The sequence below is a fragment of the Gymnogyps californianus genome, chromosome 21 (assembly GCF_018139145.2).
Source record: "Gymnogyps californianus isolate 813 chromosome 21, ASM1813914v2, whole genome shotgun sequence".
NCBI classification, from domain to species: Eukaryota; Metazoa; Chordata; class Aves; order Accipitriformes; family Cathartidae; genus Gymnogyps; species Gymnogyps californianus.
In genome coordinates this window covers 2,952,335-2,974,936 of record NC_059491.1, presented here as the reverse complement: position 1 = coordinate 2,974,936, position 22,602 = coordinate 2,952,335, and the positions used below count along the sequence as shown (strand labels likewise).

The 22,602-nt window shown below is 47.3% G+C and overlaps 1 protein-coding gene across 2 annotated transcripts in view; it reads left to right on the top strand.

Moving 5' to 3' along the window:
• The first annotated feature begins 912 nt into the window (after positions 1-912).
• VWA1 (von Willebrand factor A domain containing 1) overlaps positions 913-22,602 on the top strand; it is a 34,237-nt gene continuing 12,547 nt past the window's right edge. The window contains exons 1-2 of one of the 2 annotated variants that reach the window (XM_050909521.1): positions 913-951; positions 14,712-14,832. In XM_050909521.1, coding sequence (XP_050765478.1) covers positions 937-951; positions 14,712-14,832 — 136 coding nt within the window. In that variant the 5' untranslated portion in view covers positions 913-936. Of the gene's footprint in view, positions 952-13,984; positions 14,035-14,711; positions 14,833-22,602 lie in introns of those variants that run through there. The other variant, XM_050909522.1, reaches the window with a different exon arrangement.

Here is a 22,602-nt window from a genome sequence, read left to right as displayed (position 1 = left end):
CATCACTGATTAATGAACAACTGTAACAAGAAAGAGTCCAGGAATCACTGCACTAAAACTGTGTGTCTGCTTTTTGATCTAAAATCCTGGAAAATGTTTGATTCTGGTTAGGGTCAGAGCTCTAACATGTAGGGTTCAAAAGACTGCATTTTTGCTGGGTTCTCCAGCTAGCAAAGGCTGATGAAAACTGGGGCAAAGGGTGTCTCCTCACATCTAGCCATAGGCTAGTCTGAAGGCCCTGGAGAGAAGAGTGAAGAACTCCCAGAACTTCAGCACTGCTTTGGAGATTTGCAGGGAATTCTGTGCAAGGAGAGAAGGTCTTGGTAGCCTACATGCATAATGATGCAAGCAATAACATAAGCAGCCTCGAGGGAAGACTGCAAACAAAAGGCCCTTTTTTTCAGTTTCACAGTTCCATTCTGCATCTGTTTTTCTTGTTTACCCCTGTGACACCTCTCCGTCACGTTTCATGCATCATCTCCATTCCTGACAAGCTTGCAATGGCCTCTCAAGAACTTGTCAGTCACAGAGATGAGGAAAGAGACAGAGCACATGAAAAGAGAACCTCTAACTGACTTCTGAGTGCCTTTCATGGGGAAAGTATCAGAACAGCAATATCCTTGACAGGTGCCAGGAAGCGGTGCAGAGGCAGAAAAAGCCCCATGAGTGGGAGAACTCTGCTAAACAGGATCTGCCAGACTTCCTCTGCACGATAGACATGCAAGCAGGACAAGCGATTAGGGCAGGCCCCACACTTACTGCAGCCCAATTTGAACGAAGCTTCCCTGCCACTTCTCCTGAACAGCAATAGCACCACCTGAGATTACCAGCTGAATGTGCCTAAGGGTGATTGCTTCCTCATTTTTTTCTGCCCTGTGTCCCATCTATATATATGCAGCTTTGGTTTTCCTCATCTTTTGAGAACTAGGATTGAAAATGACTGTGGAAGTGGTAAGTATTACTTCATTTCTTGGTTCAGTACTGCAGCTGGGAAGGGGAGGAATAGGTAGAATTGCAAATTTTCAGTAAAGATCAGAATTTGAGTATAAATGTGTATAGAGATGCAGGTCTGTGTTAGTGTGTGTTTAGCTGTTTCTGATATGCTATTTCTCTGAACGTTTAGTGGCATTCCCAGTGACCTGTCACCTTTTTGGGGGGTTTCTAGGACCATTCTCTAGGAATTTGCTGCAGTGGCAGATTTCTACAAGGCTAATCTGTTTAGAAACCCCACAATGGACTTCAATTCCTTTCTAACCTGAGTAATGCTTCTTATTTGATTGATTCCTCTTTCTTCTCCTGTAGGGAAGTGAGGAGTGTAGTCACAGATCCAGATGTCAGCATAAATCTGTTACTTAGTGCTACTTGATGCTACTTCGTGCATCTGTTGAAACAGATGTGGGTAAGAACTACCTTGTAAAGAAGGCTGACAGTGGCTGTCCTCAGGTAACTTGAGCAGATGACTGGGTAGAAGGCAAGGTGTATTTATTTGAAAAGGCTAAAGGAGTGAGTCAGTGCTCACCCAGGGAGATTGCTAAGACAAGTACACTTATTTTGAGGTAATTTGGAGTGGCTCTGATCATATAGTTACCGACTAACCTAGTGAAAAATATCTGCAGCATTTTTCTAGTTCTCCATGTCCCAATTTCAAGGCATGGGAGACAGTCAGTGTTATCTAGTGGCAGAGCTTTAGGTCATTTGCTGTTAAAGTTGACTACATGCAAGATCTAATTATAGATGTAAGGGGTGTGACTAGGGCTGGATAATCCTACCAATATGAAAAGCTAAACTAGAAAGCCCTGGAAATGTAAATAAATTACTGGTATTGCTAAATGAGAGCAGTGAGCTTGGCAAAGTACTTCATTGCCATGGATTGCAATCCCAATTCTAGTTCTTCCAATACACTTGATGTCCAAGTGTTTATGTAATGTATGCCTAAGTGTCTACATGCTTCCCAGAGTCCTAAGAAAACTGGTGAACAATGACAATTATCCTCTGCCCTTAAATTAAGCATGCATATACCTATGTGTAGAACTGGTGGTTTATGGAGAGTATTCCTGAAAAGCCGATGGTGCAGCCCTCTGTGCTGACCATGTTTGCTGCGGGAAGCCAAAGAGCAGGGACCAGGCCTGGGTGTGAGATCTGAAACTCTAAGGATAGAGCCTGCTTGCTTGCTAAACAAGAGAAGCTTTGGTTAAATATTTGCAGAGAGAGAAATTGTATGATGTTTCCATCGGTGGATGGCTGGATGGGACTCTGCATTCACATCACCTGTCTCTTCTTTCTTGACTGAAGAAACAAATTCATCTCTGCAGAGGGAGCCTGTGCCTCCATGGAAGGGTGAAGAGCAGAGAGGATATTTCTGTCTAATAGTACCACTTATTTGCGGGGGAATATTTTTGCTCTCGTTGTTGTTTCATCATTGGATCAGGCATTACAGCATCCAGCTCTAGAACAAAAGTCTCTTATTGCCAAAATAGATGGGAATTGTTTTGATTGCTTTGCATGTGTCAAGTCACCTCTTTCTTTATGGACTACTGGAATTGCAACTATTTCCCCATTTGATGTGGGAGGAGTATAAGGCTGGCAGGACTTGCAATAAGGAAAGGATAGCTGTCAGGCATAGCATTTCTCAGCAGAACCCTCTGCTTCCTTCAGGCTTGTTTATGCAACAGGATTTCTAATCTAGGACCCCATGCCCCACCTGCCTTCTTTCAACTGTAAACAGCAACTTGCTGATGGTAGGAAGTCTTTCCCCCCGCCCCTCCCCTCTCATTACTTTTCGATTTCGGCAAGTTTGTCCTGACCTCTCAGATCTCAGTATGGCTCTTTCCAGCAATGAGTTCAAGTTGAATAATACAGGCCTATGTCCCTTATAGGCCACCCACATGTTGACTGCCACACAGCATCAGATGCAGTTAGGCTGCTGCCTACATCAGGTGGCCCATGGTGGAATTGGTCCCTGACTCCCAGCAGCAAGTTTACCTTCAGCCTGCAGAAGGAAGCCTACTGTGCAGTCCTTGGAAATCCCAGCAGCCCGCTTCCACCCTTTCAGTTTATAAAATGACTGACCTCAGACTGAGTCTGTGATGGCAAAAAAAGGACATGCGAGACTCTTGCCGGCTCCTGAGTGTTGGCTTGTGTGGGGAGTGGCAGCCTTGCCCAGGGACAGAGTCCGTGCTGTTCTGCATGCTTTCCCTCCTGAGCTTGCAAGTGTCTTCCTTTGCTCCAGAAGCCTGACTGGCTCTGCTCTTTTGTGCCAGAAAAGCCAGACTCCCACATGGAAAGAGATGGTGGGAGATGGTGATATGGGGCAGGGGAAGGCGGTAGCCTGTTGTGTGGTTTTATGCTTGACTCTGCTGATGTCCACCTGCTCAGTGTGGTGTTGCCTTTAATGTGACAGAAGGTAGTACTTTTCTCCAGCATTTGCTATGTGGGGCAGCATGCTGATTGTCTCATCCTGTCTGTGGCTTGTATGCACCAAAGTCTGGATCCACAGGGTATCTACATCTCTAGAACTTGCTGAACATGTGGAAAATGAAGAATCAGTGCCTTGAAGGAGAAACTCAGATCTGACTCAGAGCTCATCCCATGCTATACCCTGTGAAAAGGAGAGGCAGGGCATATGGGAGGAGAACAGTCATAAACCAAGGGCTTTCAGGGGCTGGTGTGGAGGCTGGAGAGAAAATCCCCACTCTGACACTAACCAGCATGGGGGGACAAGTTTCCAAGTGTTACAGGAGCACAGAGCGAGCTAGCCAAGGTCAGCTGGGCTGAAGGAGCCCTGCTGACAGCACAGGGAGTCATTCCCTTTCCTCCCACTCACTCCCCAGCTGCCTTGCTGGGTTCAGACAAAAAGGGTGATTGTTTTTCGTGCTTGAAGCCTTGTTCCTGCTCAGATATTTTTGCCTTATTACTGAGAGGGGCTGAAAAGCTTCAGATGAAAAGTGAGCCCTCAGCAAAGCCTACCTTAGAGGCAGTCTAGTTCTAAACCCTGAAACTGAAGGTCAGTTCCTTTCTGGCAGCCTGGACCAGAGAAATTACCTCTACAGTGGGAGTCTGGAAATCCCTGTCCCAGACTGGTCCAGTTGTGCTCCTCTGCTGTAGCCACACAAGTGCTGAACCTGTTCCATCCCAGCATGCCAGTTTTCAGACTACACTTATTCTGAAACTAAGCTTCTCTAGTCTCAAAGGCTGCTGGCATGAGGGTAAAAATAAGAAGACTGGTACCTCTGCTCCCCTGCCCCCATCAGAGAAGGAGGCCTGCAGAGCTGGGAGTGGAGAGGCTCTAACTGTCACCTGGGTATTGAGGCTGATGGAAAATCAGCCTCATTCTCCTCTGAATTCCAGGCTGTGAGCAGAGAGCATAGCTTGGCCAGCACTCATGCAGCTGTGCTTGAAGTGGGGGCCAGGTGGTCTCTCCTGATAGGAACTTACAAGCCACATACTGCTTCCCTTTCCTGTTGTGACTGGATGCAGGTCTGATGGGTGCTTAGAGGCCCATTCGTCAATGTCTTTGCCTGCTTCTCCCCACCAGCCAAGCTAAGAACTCAGCAGAGCCTGCCAAGATTTAGACAAGCCCCTAAAAATAGAGCACACCTGAAATACAGCCACTTCGCCGATAGGAACAGAAACTATCCTGTGCCGCTGTTTTGCTCAATTCCCTACCATGAATGGGTTGCAGCACCAGGGCGTGAGCTTGTGAGGGGGGACTACTGCCCTGATAGCCTCTCCTTATGCAACCACTACTTGCCACTGTTTGAAACATGAGCCAGAGATGGATGGAACAGTGCTGTTGTCCAAGTAAGCTGCTATAAGTCATGATAGAGTTAACTCAGACCTTCAAAAAACACACAGCAGTCTGTCAGAGCCTGCAGAGCTGCACAGGGTATTAGGCTGTAAAACTGTCTTAGCAATTACTGGTGTGATTCAAAGAAATTGGGTACAGAAGCTGAAATAAGCAAAATAGATGACAACCCAGCCTCCTGGGGGAGAGAAGTTGATATCCTTTGGCTTGGTTGTTTCTTTATTGGCTCCTCCCTTATACACCCTGCAGACTAACAAGCCCAGGAAGACTGTCCAAATACATGAGTCTCCTTTGCATGTGTGCAGAATGCTTTCTCTGCCATGTCTTGCTCTCGTGTGTGTGCCTGCAAGCTGCTCCAAATTGTCTTCTCTCTCCCAGGCTGACATGTTAAGAGATTACAATTATTGAGAGAGGCTGAGAGTTCTCAAGGCTGAGAACTTGCTGTTCAATAGGAAATCACAGCTTATTGCGTAGCTGGCAATTCCTCAGGAAACCCGGTTCTAAGGAGGTTCTCCTAAATTTGGCTTTTCCCAATTGTCTGGGCTTTCCTAACAGGATAGAGATAGGGGATGAAAGTCAAGCAATAAGGAAAATTATCCACTCCAAAGAAAAGCCTTTGGTTAAAAATTGACCACTACATCCAGACCTCACTTGTACTGCTTAGAAGTGGGTCCAATTTTCAGAGCTACTCCGGTTCCTGGCAAGCAAAGTGAGACTACAGTCTGGGTCCAGCCGGGAAAAATGCAGTAAAATCCTGTCTTGTGAAGGAAATGAGGCAGGAATCTGAAGTCTTAGAGAATCTCTGCTAGACACTCCCAGGTTCTGATTCCACATGCAAAGCAGAGTCTGACCCAGTATGCTGGTAAATCCTGTACAACCAGCCACAAGTCCTGTTTGCACATCAGTCAATTCTCTGTCCAGTGTGTCCCATTAGCAAGGACGCTGTTTTGGATTTGACCAAAGGGTTGCAGTGCAGCCTGGCTTTGGGAAAAGAACAGATTTCACATTAATATGAAGGGTGCTATATTCTCCAGGGACCACTTACTGGAAATGTCAGATCTGGAATGAAAGGCTCTTCCAGGGAAAATCCTTCAGTATTTTCCTCCCTGCTGAAGCCAGGTGTTATGAATGCTTTGGAGCAGGGCCTGCAGTAGGATTGGTGTCCACTGCAGACCTGCAGTGTAATGTTCTGGTTAAGCTATAGCGTGGCTGTTGCTCTCCACCCTGATATTAGGCTAACATTGCACTTTCCTGCCAGAGTCTGCAGCTCAGGAGGGAATACAGTAACTTCTCCCCTAGGAGTTTGCCCCTTTTTGTTTGTAAATGCCTATGGCTTCTCAGGGATAAACATGAAAGGTTCCACCTCTCTTCAGAGCCATTAGGCTCATGTGCCCAGCTAAGTCCATTGAAGTAGTATGAGCTGCATGGAGAAGCTGGTTCAGCAAGGATATAGGAATCTCTGCGGTCTGAATCGGCCGCTCCTCCCATTAAGTCCTCTGTGTGACTAGGCAGCTCTGAAGCTTACAACACAAGTTTTCCAGCCTTTGGAAAGAGATTCCGGCGCTAAAGACACAGTGGTTCTCGGCTAGGGACTATCATGGGCCCACCCAGGTTTGTACCCTCACTCCTTTGCGGTTCTTGGCACTGTGGAGTTAGCTCTTTACATGTAAACTTCTACCCCCTTAATTATGGCAACATTGTCGTTGCAAAGCAGGGATTGAGAACACAGTTCTTGTAAAGACTCAGGCTCCAGAAGTCAATTGTTTTTGCACATCTGTGTCCTCCTCCCCTAGTATTAATGTTGGGGTTGTGATCACTGCACAGGCAGTGTATATTTTGGGGGAGTCTGTGGCTTTTGTACACACAAGGATGGCTGAGCCTGTGTCCTGCCTATTTATTTGGAGGGTTAGTGTTTCCTATCCCGCTCTTCCTCATCCTGGGCTGAGCTGAAAGCACAGGACTGAAGCAGTGAAGCAAAGAGCTCTCTCTGTCAGCCCTTCCTTGGCAGGGAAGCTGATGCATGTGGACATCCACTAGCGTCTCTGGCAGTGGAGTGGAGGATGCGTTATGACAACCCAACAGTTCTTAATTGAGCCTGCTGCACACAAAAGAGGAGCCTCTACAGTAACCAGGAGACACAGGGCCAGAGATGTTAGCTATTTCTGACCTACCTGACAAAAGGAGAAATCCAGAAGCCTCTGAATAAGCAATGAGCCACTTACATTGTCTTTTGCTGTTTCTCCTGTTTTACCCCTTCACTACTACATATCTGTGTGGGGTAGCCTACCATAGCTGAGAGCAGTTAGATAGGTTGAAGGAATTACAACAGTTCCAGGCAGGAGCAAGGAGAAAATGAAATCTCTGGGCCTGAGGTACCCTGAATTCAGACTGGTGAGCGAGCCTGGACTGTGGCAGACTAGTCAGGCCTGAGTGCTTCAGCTCTGCTTTGCACTGCTGGCATCCAGCCCTCCTGCTTTTTTTTCCCTCTGCATTACGTTGGTCTTTGACCTGCTCCTGGAACTCTGCAAATGATCCAACAAATGTGATCCAACAAAAATGATTCCAACAAATTTAAAACACTTTAGAACCCAGAGACAAGGTGAAAGCAAGAAGCTGGTTGAACTCCATGCAATTTTGTGAGCTTATAAACAAAACTGGTCCAGCTGCAGTTCAGAAAGTCAGGCTGCTGCAAGTCGTGTCTGACTCAGTGCTGCTGCATACAGAGGTCTGTTTTTTCCAATATCATCCCTTTCAGCCCATAATGAAACTGTATGTATTAGCTCTTAACAACAGTCAAGTCTGGTTTTATGGCTGGCTCAAAAATAACAATGCAAAGCCCCATACCAGTCCATCACTGCAGTTTTTACTTAAAGGACCGTAAATGCCTTTACAAATGTGAAAGAAGCAGCAGCTGCTGTTAGCTCTGGGCCAGTTGTCCTGAAGACAATAGGAGCATTATATCATTAAAATATGGTTCTTGTACACCCTACAGTATAATTATGTGATCTCTTGCCCAGATGTATGGATTAATTGGATGCAGCTAAATTTTGGAATGGTCTACTCATTTAGGGCACACTTTCTCAGGCCTGGGACAGTTTTACTGACTGGTGATGGGAGCTGGCTTGCAGATAAGCTGGCTTGATACCAGCAGCTTTGCTCCACAAGGTGTGCTGGGACAATTTCAACAGGTGGTGGAGTTTGCAGAGTCACAACTCTGCATCAGCTCTGAAGCGATGCAGCAGCACCAAGATCTATCAGCTGAAGCTGGCCCTGCCTCTTACTTCCAGTCCTACTTTATTCCCTCTGGTTCTTGCTCATATCCACTAAATGTGATCAAACAAAAATATTGATAAAGGAACAGTGCTTGCTATACATGTAGCATTTATGACCTGCCTTCAGGGACTGCCTTGCCAATGCTGTCATAAGCCCATTTTTGAGGCAGCTACAGCACTTGGAGCATTCTGGTCCTGGACAGGTGACTGGATGGACAGAGGAGGGTCAAGTCCAGCACTTTCCCAGTCCCTCTGGACACTGGACTTGCCTTGAAGACAGTCTTCTTGCTGAACTACTTCTCTGTTATAGGATCTGAAGTCCTGCTCTTCTTGCCTGACACCTTGGAATCCAACCCCAGCTCCTGAATGCTGTGAGGAAAAGGGAGCAGAGGCGATGCCTTCCATTGCTTCAGCATCCTGTGTAGGCTCTTTATTGCACTTGGCTGTCTCATAATTTGCCCTAGTCTACTGGGTCTGGCTGGAATGGAGTTAATTTTCTTCACAGCAGCCTGTATGGTGCTGTGTTTTGGATTTGTCACTTAAACAGCATTGATAATGCACCAATGTTTTGGCTATTGCTGAGCTGTGCTTGCACAGCGTGGAGGCTTTCTTTTTCCGTTCATGCCCACTACCCCCTCCACTGAGTAGGCTGGGAGTGTGTAAGAAGTTGGGAGGGATGCAGCTGGGACAGCTGGCCTGAATTGACAACAGGGATATTCCTTAACATATGATGTACTCGGCAATAAAAGCTCAGGGAAAATGGGGAAGTGGGGACTTCCAGGGTTATAGCATTTGTCTTCCGAAGTAACTTTCACATGTGTTGATGCCCTGCTTTCCAGGAAGAGGCTAAACAGCTGTTTGCTGATGGGAAGTAGGGAATAAGTTCCTTATTTTGCTTTGCTTGTGCATGTGGCTTTTCTTCACTTATTAAACTGTCCTTACTTTGACCCATGAGTTTCTTGTTGCTGGTGGATGCTTAGCTGCTGGCTGGGGTCAACCCCCACCCCACTCCACCCCCCATAAAACTTGCTTGCAGTCAAGATGCTCTTCATCAATATGTTCTTCAGCAGCTTGCTCACATATTCCAGCACTGACAGCCACGACATCATCTCACTGAAAAGTGGAAAAAATGGCCCTTTATAAATGAAAAGACATTTCACTTATAAATGCTCCACTCCCAAAATGCTGTGGTATGACTCAAACGAATGTGTGCTTTTTCAGTCACTCTGTGACGCTCTTCCTAAATGCCATTGCAAAGAACTAGTGGGCTGCTACTGTTGTCTAGAATATTAGCAGAACCAAACCATAGATGAAAATGTGCATAAGTAGAAATGGACCAGACAAATTGCATTCAGTCCCAACAGAGATGCCAAGTGCACAGCTGGTGCAACCTGGCACTAATAAGGTGCAGTGAGGAGACACTATTTACCTTGGATCCATCCCCAGGATTCTAACTCTGGCTGTGGCACCCTGCTCAGCAAACTGCTCCCTCCCCACTTAGTCTAACTGACGCTAATTCTCAGGATAAATTTGCAACAGCATTAATTATCATTTCCTTTCGCTCTGATATTATTTCTCTGCAATAACATTACGCACAGATCCAATGCGGATTTGAAATCACAAGAGACAGCAGGTATGGAGGCATTGTGTGCTGAGGCTGGTTTGCTCTAGGAACCCCTTTGGGAAGCTGGAGTTCAAAGGAGTTGAAGGCTGTTTTGTGGCCTGTCAGAAGGACTAGGTTCTCTTCCTTTCTGGGCAGATGTCCAGCTTCCACTGCCCCTTGTCTAGTGCTGATACTGTCCAGGATTCCTCAAGGCAGACTTAGGTGGAGAGACCAGGAGATGCCCAGGATGCGGAGCTGGAGAGGAACTGAGGCTGTTGGTCCATCCCATCCCAGCTCAGAAGGATCCTTGGGGCTGTAAGTCACTTTGGTGTCTGAGAGCTGATGCTTTGTGACAAGCTGACTCCTTCAGAGCTCACCCAAGCACACATTGTTCAGATTTCATAAAACCTGAGGAGCAAATTGTATGCTGCCTGGGAGCCAGAGGGAACTGAAGCCCCTAGCATGAGCAGGCAATTGCTTAGAGAACCTTATCCCTCTGTGTGCATTAGACATCTGACATGCTTGTGTCTACCTGTGTGTTATTTCCATAAATTCCTTCATTTTGAAATAGGCTGCTGCAAATGTATATGAGAGAAAACTAGGACACTGTGTCCTGGCATGGCACCATGCTGGAGGGGAAATAGCAAGCGTGTCCACCCATGGCACTGTTTCTGAAGTATTTTCTTATTGCTGGATGTTACCAGGCTATTTTTAAGAGGGTTCTGATAACTCTGCAGCCAGTTCTTCAGTATTAGGATGGGAAGCAGCCTTTCCCAGTATACTGACACTACTCTAATTTGGGTGGTTGCGTTCTTCCAGAGTAGATCTGTCCCGCAAACTTTTTCACGTATCCTAAGCTTTAGTGTAATACTGCTGCCCGTAGTTGAAAAGCTACTGCACTTCACCTCAGAAGTGGCTGTATTTTTGTGCTGGGTGACTTTTTAGGATGCTTTGGGATGAAAGAGATCATCTATAAGCTAGATCTTGCCTCACTGTGGAGTCATTCCTAGTCACTGAGCAACTTCTGAGAAAAATAAAACTAGTGAATGCAGGGAGTAAACATGTCTATTTTTGTAGTTTGTCTTCCAAGTCAAACAAAAATAAGAGCTGACTTGAGGCTGGAGACTGCATGACACACTGTTAACTGAGAGCTGGCAACACAGGGCCTGATCCTCTCTGCTGTAAGTCCGAATGGCATTTTTGGAGTCAGTGGAGTTCAAGTTCATGCCCTTCAGCCATGCAACCTGTAGCTGTTTAGAAGTTAAGCGTGACATAGTGGGCTGTCAAGTGAGCCATGCGTGGTCAGTGTTTGGAGGAAAACCTGGAGTCGGCTGTGAATGTTGTTGGTGATTCAGTTGCTATCTGCATCCTCTGCCTCAGAATCGAGCTGATGTGTCAGCATGAGCTGGCAGAGGTCTTGCCTTCCAGCCCAAGACCCTGGTGCATGCAGTCAGTTTGGATTACTGGCACCTTGGGTAACTGCCCACCTGTGCTGGGCTGCACAAGCCTTCCCTGGAGTTCAAGGGGGAGCTTTTACCCGCATCGTTCTTCCAGTGCTGCAGAGCTGCTTTGCTTCCTTTCCAAATGGGGAATTTCCAAATTGCCATATATAGATAGCCCCTCCAAACAAAAACTTTTATGTAGAGCTGAAAAAAGGCTGTGTTCCCAAAAGCCTGTTTGTTCCAGCTGTGGTAATTCGTCTTGGAGAGGATATTGCATCTCTTCAGAAATTGCGTATTGTTTACATCCCCAGAATGTCACGGCAGCTGCAGCATGCCACCAAAGGCTTCCCATGCGCAGAACACTGAAGCGTAGTGCTGAGGGTTTGTGCTGTACGATATAGTGTGCACATGTCTCAGTAATATCACAATCAAAATACAGTAGACTTGTTGGGGGTGGTTTTTGGGGTTTTTTGTTTTTCTTTTTACAATCGTTAATTGTTCCTGAGCTGTTCTGTAACTTGGCATGGTAAGAAGATGATCATGCTGAGTGAATTTCAGTCAAGTCAATGGCAGGTGGAGAACATGACCTTAGCAGTGATAGGGAGCTGGGCCTAAGCTGAGATCTGCAGCCAGATTCTGATCACGTTTAAACAGGAGCAAATCTGGAGTGATACTGCTGGCTTCAGAGTGCAGGATGCAACTAGGAAAGAATCAGCATGTGCATGCACCGGTCTTACTGGAAACAGGATCTGTCAATTACAGTAAAGTTTAAAAATAAAACAAAATTGTGTAAGATCTAATTATTTTCCAGGCTGTTTTTTCCTGCTTCCACCTATCCCAGCAGGACTTGCAGGGAGATAAAGGCTGAAATCTCTCCAGACTGCAGGGTGTGAGACTGAATGTCATTCACATTGATAAACTGACAAAAAAAGGAATTATTCTAAGATGAGCAATACTTCCTTGGGAAGTGAGTAATGGAAGGAAATAATCTCCATATACCCACCAGCCCTAGTCAAGGGGCTCTGAACATGCATCCATGAGCCCTGGGAACCAGACCCATAGCATTTCGAGCCCACTGTCTTTGCAGTCATTTTCTCTGAACAGGTCATTGGGCAATGGGGCAGAAGGAGGATAGGACAGGAGCAGACAGATATCTAGGTGAGTTGATGAGAAGCAGATGGTTTGCAATGGGGCAACACTTGCTTCCTCCAGCCCATCCCTCCCCTGTCCCAGGTTCAGGATACAACCCATGTGAGAACAGCAAGCAGGACATATTCACCAGCAGAGAACAAGGATGTGACTGAACAAATACTTCACTCAACAATGGTTTGGAAAGCCTTTTGCCTTCTTGGCTGCCATCATGGTCAATACATCAGCAACTGAATTGAATGTGAATCCGTGCGATGAGAGTTGAGGAATTTGCTCAGATTGGTGAATTAGACTATGGTGGGATTTGCTTTGCTGTGTAGTTTTTCCCTGGAAGCTTGCTTGCCAAATGAGACTACAGACTGACAGCTTCACTGCTAGGGCACCTGCACTTCCTACTGACTTCACCATAAGTGCTGTTAAATAAGCACAACTCTGACAGGGGCAGGCCCAAACCACACTGAGTCAGAGGAAAAAGTCTGCTATTGATTTCAAAAAGCAATGATCAAGCCCACTGTGCCTATGATCAGACATAACTCGGCAGCTAATATCCAGACTTATTTCAGTGGGCTGTAACATTAAGAAACCCTGCTCTATGTGTCAGAGAAACCAGCTAGCAACAGTATTTGGTCACTGTAGCTATTGCACCAGGATCCAGATGCCATCTTTGAGGGAATCTCACAAGTTACATGCTCTCTGTATGAGAGCAGGTGTATCTAATTCTCTTGAGTACCTGGCTAATGCTTATTCCAACCTGCACGAATCAGTGGGTGAGGCTGTCACTCATAGGGTTACGCTACATGGGATTGAGGTATCATACAACCCGATATTGCAAAGCTCCTTCGTGATGCAGCTGGGTACCAAACTGGGAGGTGAAACACAAACAAGTGCCCAGGAAGTTTAACTAGCTGACTGAATCCATGGTTTCTTAATTGGATCTGATTTCTTGGGCCTATTCTGACTTTCCATTTGGTTGATGAGTTTGGATACAACTTTTTTTCAACCCTGCACAGCTCCTTGGCTCCTAACTCCTGTTCACTTTTTTACAGTTCCCAGGAGAGAGAAAATCAAATTGGAGGAAATACTGCTCACCAGTTTCGGAAATCCCACACTTCTAAACATTCTTCCTTTGCTACTTTTTAGCCTGTCTTGTTGGTCACTCCCCATGTTAAGGGAGATGATGATTGTTTGGTCTCTTCATAATTGGGTGTAACTTTCCAGCTTTTCTCTACTAGTAACATCTTGGATCTGTCCAGAAGTAGCACATGTTAAAACCTAAAGTGAAAAAAGGGAAAGATACTATTGTCACCTCTACCTGATGAGTAGGAGCCAGAAGCAGACACATGGACAGCAGGACAGCCACGAGAAGGGAAACTAGGTTTGGTCTGGTTTTTGTTCTGGCAAAAGCCTCCTGCATACAGGGGAAATAGAGAGGCTGCATGCCGGTGAAGGCTGAACCTCGGGTCTTTGGTATATGCTCTCTGCCAAACGCTTCTGCCCCTCCTTCCAGTAAGATATTTGTCACAGGTTTATCTTCAGGCATGTGAGTCCCCTTTGACTCAGAAGTCATAGACTTGAGAATGTATTTAACGCCACAATGAAGGGAGATAGTCAGTGGGCATGTAGCAGGCTGTTGCATGTAGCAGCTGCACCAGAGAACACTGCTTCATGCCCTCTTCTCCACGGCTGACGCTCCCCACCTCGGCGGTGGCTGCTTCCCGCAGGCTCTGCATTTCTTGGTGACTTCTGCACCAGCTCTTCTCCAGGGTAAAGTAGAGAGGCATGGCGTTTGTTTCTATCTCTCGTGTTTGGCCGTGGGGCAGCACAGAGGAAGGGACGCGCTGGGTAGCGCTAGGACCTGGGGGAATGCTCAGCCTGCCTCCTCCCAGAAGATTAGCCAATATTCCCAGGGCAGGGCACGCTCCCCAGCCCTTCTACTTTTTCTTTCCTCTATATACGTGTTTTCCCTTCTTCTAGTTCATTCCAGAGCAGAGCAGCTTTGGATTTCTCTGAGCTTCCCCCCCCCCCCCCCCCCCCCCCCCCCCCCGGTAGCTGGACTGCTGCCAGTGTCTTGCAGGGCCAAAGTTTTATCTATAGGGATATATTTTTCAAACCAGCCCAGCTGCACGCAGACTGCCTGCAATTGAATCCACACTCCTGGGGCAAGTTTAACTCGGGAGAGGAACAGCAGCAGGGGTGCTGTTTGTGCCTCTCCTCCAGCTATTCCTGTCAAGATGGATTTATGACTTTAAAAGGAGTGGGGGGGGGGGAAGGGGGGAGGAAAATTGCCTACAGGAGCCAGAGCTTACACCACAGCCCAGCAAAACACACATAAAGAAGCAGTCGGATCTCAAGGCATGAGCAGCACAAAAGTGGCACCCTGAGATCTGGTGGATCCTTGCACGTAATATGACTGATCTTAAGCCTTTCATCTGCCTTCACAGAGCCAAGCTTTTGGATTTAAGGTAGTTTGCCCAGGACCAGACTTTGCTATGTTGGCCAAGACAGTGCTTTCTCTTGGTCTGTGGCTGCAGTTTGCTGCGGGACAGAACACACCTGAGAGAGGTGAGTGCCTGAACAGGCAAGGCGTTCCCTTACTACTTTCCCCCATTTAATACCTCCTGGTCCTTAGAGCCTCTCATAAAAGCTGAAGTTATATTGCTGCTTTCGGTGTATACTTATACTTGTATGTTACTTTGCTGGTACAAGGACAAAACAAACAAAAGACCTTTCTAAAATTGCCATGTTAGAAAGAAATTTTATCTTGCTTGTTTCCAGTAGTGGAAAGGAACTGTTTCAGAAACTTGCAGAGTTTAGTGCAATCATATGGAAAAAGTCCTGACTCCTCACTGTTACCTATGTACTGAGGCACATCGATTAGAAGCAGTAAAAACAGTGATTGATACTATACTTGTCTTGTTGCTCTCTTGCTAATCTCTGTAATTCAATCATTATATTTCCTCTTTAAAATGCTTTCTCTTGGATACTGTTCAGGGAAAATGATTATGGGTCAGTCTCACAGAACTGACAGTGGGGAAAGGGACACAGAGATGAATGTCTCGTTTCTGGTTCCTGCACTGCAGTGCTGGGCAGAAGACTTAGCCCACATTGCGATGGCTAAGCTGATGCAACTACTTTTGTTCTGCCTTGTGTTCACAAGTAGAAGAAGGTTCTGTTCTTTGACTGCATGGCTACTGCTGGCTGCATCTGGTTTTCACTGCACCTGGGAAATGTGATCCAGTGTGAAAGGAGGAGTGAACCTCTTGTCTATCTGGACAGGAGGTCCTCAGACTCAGACAGAAGCCCAGACTGCTGGGGTCTGATTCTGCTTCTGGTACGCAGAGCAGACTGGGTCTATTGCTCAGATCCCCTTACAGGGTACTGGATTCTGTCCCTCAGTGACACAGGCTGGTTCAGGAATGGTACTTCTGCCTCTGGCATTGTCACAATGCTCAATGTCCACGCTGGCAGCAGTTATTCCTATTGTCATGCATTTCTGCTGCCGTGGGAGTGTATGTGGCAGTTCCCCAGCCCAGGCTAAAAACAATGCTCAGGCCTTCAGAGTATGTGAAAAAGCAAGCCATGGCTTTCTAGAAGGACTGTGCCTTGCTCCAGAGGCAAAGGTGTGTGTGTTGTGTTACTGACGTGGTGACTTTGGCTTGCGCACTGCCAAGCACCCTTAGAGGAGATGAACCTGCTGGTCGGCAAGGTGCCCATTCCCCAGCAGCTTTGATGTGGGGGCCTCCCAGGGGCTCCCAAAAGCAACCTTGAGCAAACAGCCAGTCTGGCAGGGCTCCTGGGCATGGGCTAGCTCTTGTCTGGAGGTGCTATGGTGGTGTGCCCTGATCACACAACAAGAGGAAATGATTGAGAGGTAGGGATGCATGTTCATAACTCTGTTTCCTAGGGACTTGACTGAATGTGAATGATTGTGGCTTTATCCTTAACTGCAGTGGATAAAGTGAGGAGGCTACTGGGTGGCCAGTGGTGCTTCTATATGCTCAGGAATGATTAGCTTTTTCAGGGCAATGGCTATTGACTTAGTGCACCAAGGCACAAAGTCAAGGCAGAGCATTGCATGACCTGTTCCACCACTTTCCTGTTTGGGTCCAGATTCAGATCTCTGCATCAGTGTAAAGGTTTGATAGTTTGGGCTTTGATAAATGAAACTTAGGTTGTCATTACCTGGTTACTCTGGACTAGCATCAGCAGAAATGATGGGGATGTTGCTGTCCCTGTGGGCGCAGCAAGTGAAAAATAAAGACACACCCCATCCATATGCACTTTGTAGAGGGCCCTGCACTTACTGATCTCTGAAGCACAGCTCAGCACCTGGCATAATTCCATCATTCCAGGACTATTGAGGCTCTAAATAAAACAGCAGAGATAGTGAAACTTCTGACAAGATCGTAGAAGATGGCAACCCAGCTTCCTTCCTGCCAGAGGAATTTGTCTGAAGGGCCATTTCTCAACCTACAGCCTGTAATCTGTGGCATGGACGAGCTGGAACCTGCATAGGCAGTTTGGGCTTTTAGTCACACAAGTATATTTTGCTTGGTGGGGCTCAGCTCCTTAAGTAGGCAGGTGATCTAGCAGTCTCTCATGGCACAGGCCTCTCTCTGACATGGTTTTAAGTGTAAAACACCTCCTGGCTGGCTTGGTGGGATACCTCTCTTTCTGGGAGAGGCGGTGCCTTTCTCCTCCTGCCTCTCACTGTGATCCCAAGGGGCCACAGGGAAGCACAGACTGCGTTCTTCAGCCTCCAAACCTGGCTCCACTTGTAGTGGAACTTTTTTCCTTGCATGGCTAAACAGTGAGAAGGGAAGACAAACATGGAATTGCAAACATAGTTAACCAAGACAGGACATGATCTCTTTTGGCTGTTAAATCCTTTATGCTCTACAAGTTCCAAGTCCCATGTAAATCAGGCATGTGGCATGTGTTCCGGTCCCAGCTGAGAGTGCAGGGAACTCTTGAAGCAGATGTCTCCTGTCAGCATCTCAATGTAAGATGGGGAAGTCTGACCAGCTGTTTTTCTCCTGGAAAAGCCAAGCATTTAAATAGGCAGCACTGTGACTCCATGGTGACACTTTGCTCCCATATGGATCCTTCAAAACACTTCTTTGCATGACTGATTTGTGTCTACCGACCACGTATCAGCTAGAGGGTGACAAAAGGATACTGCCATGTGTTCTCTGTTGTCCCCTAGACTCAAGTAGAGCACAGGAGCAGCAATGATATGAGGTCTGCAGAGTTATTCCTCTGCTCTTGAGAAGCAAAAGCCTGACAGTTCAGGAGGCAGGGAGGTGCTAATGGATGCCCCTTCTCTCAGAATGCCACTGAAAGTGAGAAATCCTCATTTGGCATCTTGCCAAACAGCCGATCGTCTTTTGCTGTAAAGCAAGGAAACTGCTTGAAAAACAGCAGCTGCTTGCGTAATGCAGGGATTTACTGGTAACAAATCTCCGCAGCCCCACCTCTGGCACAGATGGCATGTTTATATTGGATGAAGGACAAAGAACAGGAAGAGAGATGAGGGAATTGAAACCTAAACCTGAAGGGAAGGATGATGGAGTATCCAGTCCATTTATAAGCACTGCCACGCTCCTGATGTAGTGAGATCCTTTGTCTAGATTTTTTTATGGATCCTTTCTGCTGACAAAATCTGAATGGGAGGAATTTGTTTTGCTCTTATGCAGGGCTGAGTGTTAAGTAGAGGTAACTGTGATGGTATTTGCCTGTATGAATGATTAGCCTTCTGCTCCACCCACAGACAATCCCTTTAGCTCCAAAATATATACCTGCCCACTAGTGTAACTGTTGCTTCTGTTAACCAGTTGTTAACCGGTGGTTGTTAACCAATGCTTTCTACCCTCCAGGTAGAACATTGTGGTGTCAAGCTGTAGCTCTTCTTGCAGAGTCTCCTAATTAACACAGCTATTTCCAGCAATGTATGATGGGTCAAACTAGTGTTTAAAGGATGTTAACATTATGGCCAGCTCTGTTGGTGCCCCAGAGCTGCAGGGTATAGTCAAGAGTGCAATTTTACAGGGGCATGGCTCTTGACTGTCCTTTGTTCTTCTCTTTTGAGTAGCTGTTCCATGCTGGGTTTCACCCCTGTGTCCCCTCATGCAGGTAGTCCTGGCAGTAGTGGGATTTTGCTTGCATCTGTTCCCCTCCCAGAGTGCTAGTGCATATGACCTTGTTTACAGTGGTCCCTGCCCTGCCAGGGTCAGAAGCTTTCACAGCTGTTTGTTGCAACATTTGGGAAACGAGTGACACTCCTCAAACTGGTGAGGAGCAGTGGAGAGAAACAATGATTTCCTCCTGGGAGGCGGCAATCACGTTGCCAAGATCTCTCACTATGGCTTGGCAGTCAAGTAGGTGGCTTGTACTTCTTCCAGTGGAGGGAAAAGCACAGAGCCATGGCTACCTGTGTTTGACTTCCTTCATGCAGCCAGAAGGTCTAAACAAAGCCCTTGTTGCTCTGCCCTGCTGGAATGCAGTTAGGAGGTAGGGACCTCTAGGAACCGGTGGCAGGGACTGGTAGGTCACAGGTTCAGCTCTACTGCGTGATGCGGTGATGAAATTGCATGTTGCTATAGGCAAGCAGGAAAGCTTTCTGGACTTCACTTTTATTTTCTGCTCAGCTCTGAAGGCCAAGTTGCTGGGTGTGTGTGTCTGTAACACAGGGCTGAGTTGTGCTGGGTCACGCAGAATTGGCTGTAATCCACATAGATTGCAGGTCCCGATCCTGCCTCCTGCTAGCATCTCTTGCTTAGTCACCTCCAAGTGACTTTAATGTTCTCCATTTCTGAAAGCTCCATCTGATTTCTCCTGTTGTTTCAGGAGATCTGGTATGCCTCTGCCATCTCAGCCAGCACCTACTCCAGGAGAGTGGTTCCTGTGCTACCTTGGTCTCTTAGTGGCACAGTGACTTGTAGGCAGCATGTTTATTTGCATGTTTACAGACCCTGTGTGCAAGTACTCTGGCTTTCTTCCAGTGCACACCTGTACCGTAACCCATGCAATAAGTGTGGTCCTGACTCACACATGTCACTGCTGTCCCCCATCCTGCGGGCATTCCCAGCACACCTGGCCCTTTCTCCAGTGTGCCTCCCCCTGACATTCCTGAGCGCACAGACATGAACACTCCAGCCATGGGACAGACCCAGGCACTCATGCCCTAGTTGCACAGGCAGGCATCTGAACGGTACCCAGTGAGGGAAACAAATAGCAGGGTAAAGACTGGGCAAAGACGGTCAAGTCCCCTGTGGCTCAGGCCTGAACCACTTCTCCACCTTCTGTTTTCCCCTTTGAGCCCCTTGTGTTGTACCCTGAATGGCTGTGCTCTTGCTGGTTCATGATCTTTTCTGTGCTCAGGTCATTAGGTTTCACTGTCCAGACATATAACAGACCCCTTGTACCCATTCACTGTTCTCCTGCCCTAGTGCTTTCCCTCCTCTTGATTTTGCCATCTCATATCTGCCTCTTGGAGTAGTGCCCCAGTAGGGGCTTAGCAAGCCCCTGCTCATCTCTGCCAGGCTCATTGCTATCTCTGGGCCTGCCTTGACATGGCTTTCTGCAGGGGGAGAACTGCTGGCATGAGCTGTCTCCTTGGAGCAACTAATTTTACAGGAGCCTTTCCATTCTGCTGTCTGCTGCCTTGTGGTTTTGGCTCCCACACATGGCTCCAGCACTCATCTACTGTGTGCTGCACCAAGTCCATCTGTGCTCCAGAGCCCACACTGCTTGGCCACCCCACATTCCCAATCCCTTCACTGATAGAGAAGCTCAGATGGGCAGGCAGGAATCTCTGGTCCAAGGCTTTTTCTCCCTTCTTGCACCTCAAAAGCTGTCAGAAAGCAAGGTGGTGGTTAAAAGAACTCCAAATTCATTATTGATATTCCAGCTATTGTAAATCTCCCAAGCTCTTAAGAGTGGTAGAAGGAGGAGTCCCCTATGTATTTGTGCTTCCCACACAGCAGTTTAATTGAAATGGTAAGAAAATTAGTCAAATGGAGTGGGACTCCAGGCCACACCCTCAGAAGCATGTTCTTCCTGATGTATTGCATTCTTCTGCACAAATGGGTCTGTGCAGCCCTTTCCTAGACATCTTGTCCTTTGACAAGCTCCTTTGAGGTGCTGCTCCTAAGACTATCTAGGAAAGGAGGTCAATATGTATTCAGAAGAGCAAGAAAACATCAAATTAGCCTAGCTTTTCAAAAGTGATCTAGGGAGGAGTCCCTCCACTCCCGACTTTCCTGCCAACAGTGGTATAAATCAGGGAGCTTTCTGCCAGTCTCGTGTGGACTGTAGCCTTTGAACTGAGAGGCAGCCAGTTCTGAGAATCAGCCGCCTCTCCTGGGAGAGCAGAGCCAGCAGTTTTTCTCATCAAGTTTCTTTATAATTTCATTCTTTTGCAAATACAGCTCTTTTTTCTTCCAGGCACTGCCATTGTCATAAGAAGGGATAAATCTGTAAGTTGTTTTAGGCCAAAAAGTTGCTCCTGACCTTGGCAGCTGCTCTCGGCCTTGCAATCAGCAGTTTGCTTCTTTCTCTGGGACTGCTGCGCATTAGCCCAGAGCAGCAGCTCTGGATGGTAGAGGCTACGCCCTGGCACGGGGCATGACTGACCTGCTGGCCCAGGCTGGTGAGGAATGTTCCCAGCTCCTGGAACATGTCCACCTCCAGCTTGGAGCAGAAAGTACTCAGGGTCAGCCTGGTGTTGTGTAACAAGAGGTGTCAGTGCAAGCTGATGTAGCTCAGAGGCATTTTTTTCTGCAGCAGTGAGAGCAGGATACAGGACTTGCAGGTTGTACTTTTAGCTCTACCCTGATTCCTGTGCCTGAGCTCCTGCCTCTTTCCACTGCCCTGACCTTTCAGTTTATCTGTAATGGGTTAATAACATGTGCCTGGAAAGACTGTCATGAGGTTTTGTAAGTGCGTGCAGTGCTTGCAGATCCTGCATGAGTGTAGTGTGGAAGTGCTAGGTGTGCTCAGAAGCCAGAGCTCCCATTGCTCCTGCAGTGTCAGGTGCAGGGCATCTCTTCTACCCTGCTTTTGTTGGCTCCCTGCTCTGTTCCAGCCCCCTGTCCTTGTGCAGGACCTAAGAATGAGGAGGTGAGATTAGTGTCCCGGGAAACTACTTCCCTTCACTGCTGCAATGGCATTTTCTGCTCCCACCTGTTATGCATCTTGACTGAATTTGGACCAGAGGAATATCAGGCATTCATCCTACCCTCATTCCATGGGGAGCTGTATTTTCTCAGGAGTCGGGCACTAGGCTGAATTCAGGCATATTTCATCCCAGTTTTTCAGTCTTTTGGCCTGCCTCTCCTTTCTTATGACTGGCCTTTTTCCTCTGAGAGACACGGGGTCTGTTCTGGCCATCCAAGTAGCTCTTTGAACAGTAGGGATCATGCGTGTGAATGGAAAGGATGAAAAAAAGTAACTTGCTCGTCCTCGCTGTCTTTATCTTTGCAAATGTGTAAAACATGACTTTAAAACAAACTTGGTAATGAAGCCTAGAGAGCAGGGAGCCAATGCAGGCAGGGGGGGCTCCTCTCCCTGTTCCTGGAGAGCTCACCACAGCAGCTAGGTGAGATGCATCTTCAGGCTTACCTCTGTTGAATGGTGTTTGATTTAGGTGAGGTGCAGAACATGTATAAGGAGTGAGTTCCGAAAAGCCAAACTTGTCTGCAGCATTGGCCTTTGTCAAGAGCCAGAGGGCAAGCTGCACACAGCAGGGCTGAGATGTGCTGACTGTTTACTGTGAGTCTCTGTTGTCTGTCTCAGCTGACTGAAGTACATGGAGCATGGCAGCTGCAACTCTTGTGTGCTTGGATATTGTGCCATTGTTCACAGCGATGGACCAAGCACACCACCAGAGCTCAGGGCTGCTGCTGCTCCATCGCTGAGATGCTCTAATTGCTCCTTTGCATGTCTGTTGCCCTCTTGGCCAACGTGAAACCCTGTGGGGTAGGTGGTGTGTTTTGAAGTGTGCTGCTGAGAGGGTCCCATGGCCAGGCAGATCAGCACTAGGCTGCTGTCCTGCAGTGCTTCCAAGAGCTCTTTCCAGCTGCGCTCCAGTGCTTTGGCTTCTCTCCTTGCAGTGACCCTCTTGGGCAGGGCCTAGATCAGGCTGAGCTGCTGTGACATCCCAAAGTGAGACTGAACCCAGAGAAAGCAGTGGGAGACAAATAGTCCAACACAGGTCACAATCCTGCTATTCAGTGTGTGTGGGGGTGTCTCAGGAACTTTTTCCCTCTTGCTCTTTGTGATCTTGTAACCAATTCAGGTTCTTGGACCTCAGAGGACTTAGGAACCAGTTTT